General features: G+C 36.0%; 1 protein-coding gene across 1 annotated transcript in view; it reads left to right on the forward strand.

The window, feature by feature from the left end:
* LOC119588287 (glycine-rich cell wall structural protein-like) overlaps positions 1 to 305 on the forward strand; it is an 886-nt gene extending 581 nt beyond the window's left edge. Inside the window, exon 3 of the mRNA XM_037936981.1 lies at positions 10 to 305. Coding sequence (XP_037792909.1) covers positions 10 to 176 — 167 coding nt within the window. The 3' untranslated portion in view covers positions 177 to 305. The remainder of the gene's footprint in view (positions 1 to 9) is intronic.
* Positions 306 to 795: the final 490 nt, after the last annotated feature.

Here is a 795-nt window from a genome sequence, read left to right on the forward strand (position 1 = left end):
TTGACGCAGGTCACCTCGTTGGACACGGTGTACTCCCTTCAGGCGGCGCTGGAGGTTTTATTGGAGGTGGCAGCGCAGTAGGAGGCTCTTTCGGAGGCCCCAGTGTGGGTGGTTCCTTTGGAGGCCCTGTTGGCGGAATATCTTCCGGACGCGTTAGTGGAAGATACGGCCGATAACCTTATCCTTATAAGAAATAGGGATAGAAATAATGCATAATAATGAATAAATATAGACCTATGATTTCTTATGTCATTCTCTAAATATTCTATTATTACTGAGTCTGTTCAAAGAAATCCAGTCCGAAATAACACTACTTGCTTACATTTGTTTCAGATTATCTCATTTCAAAAACCTATAATGGAAGAAGGTTGTGTAATGTCATAAACATTTAAGTTTATCATTGTTACCTACAGTGCAATGGAAAATAGTGATCTTAATTGTAAAGAATTGGAAACAATAACATCTGAAGAAAAAAAAAATGTCTTTACTCCTTCCTTTTCTCGACTACTTTTTAAAAGGTCCTTAATTAAATGGGACGGCACCTTTAACATTCCGTCTGAAGTGATAAACAACCCTCACATTTCCTCTCTCTTGAAAAAAATGTAACGTTTCAAAGAAAATATTCATAGTGTCAGGACGCACAGTGTTAACAAAGCTTGGAAACTGATGAGTGAAGCTGATGAATGAAAAGAATAATAAATATTTAAATGCATAACTTAAATACAATATTTTTCTTCAAAAAATGTCAATCTTTGTCTCGGGATTACTATGAACTGTCAAAAATTACAACTTTAG

The sequence above is a fragment of the Penaeus monodon genome, chromosome 23, assembly GCF_015228065.2.
Source record: "Penaeus monodon isolate SGIC_2016 chromosome 23, NSTDA_Pmon_1, whole genome shotgun sequence".
NCBI classification, from domain to species: Eukaryota; Metazoa; Arthropoda; class Malacostraca; order Decapoda; family Penaeidae; genus Penaeus; species Penaeus monodon.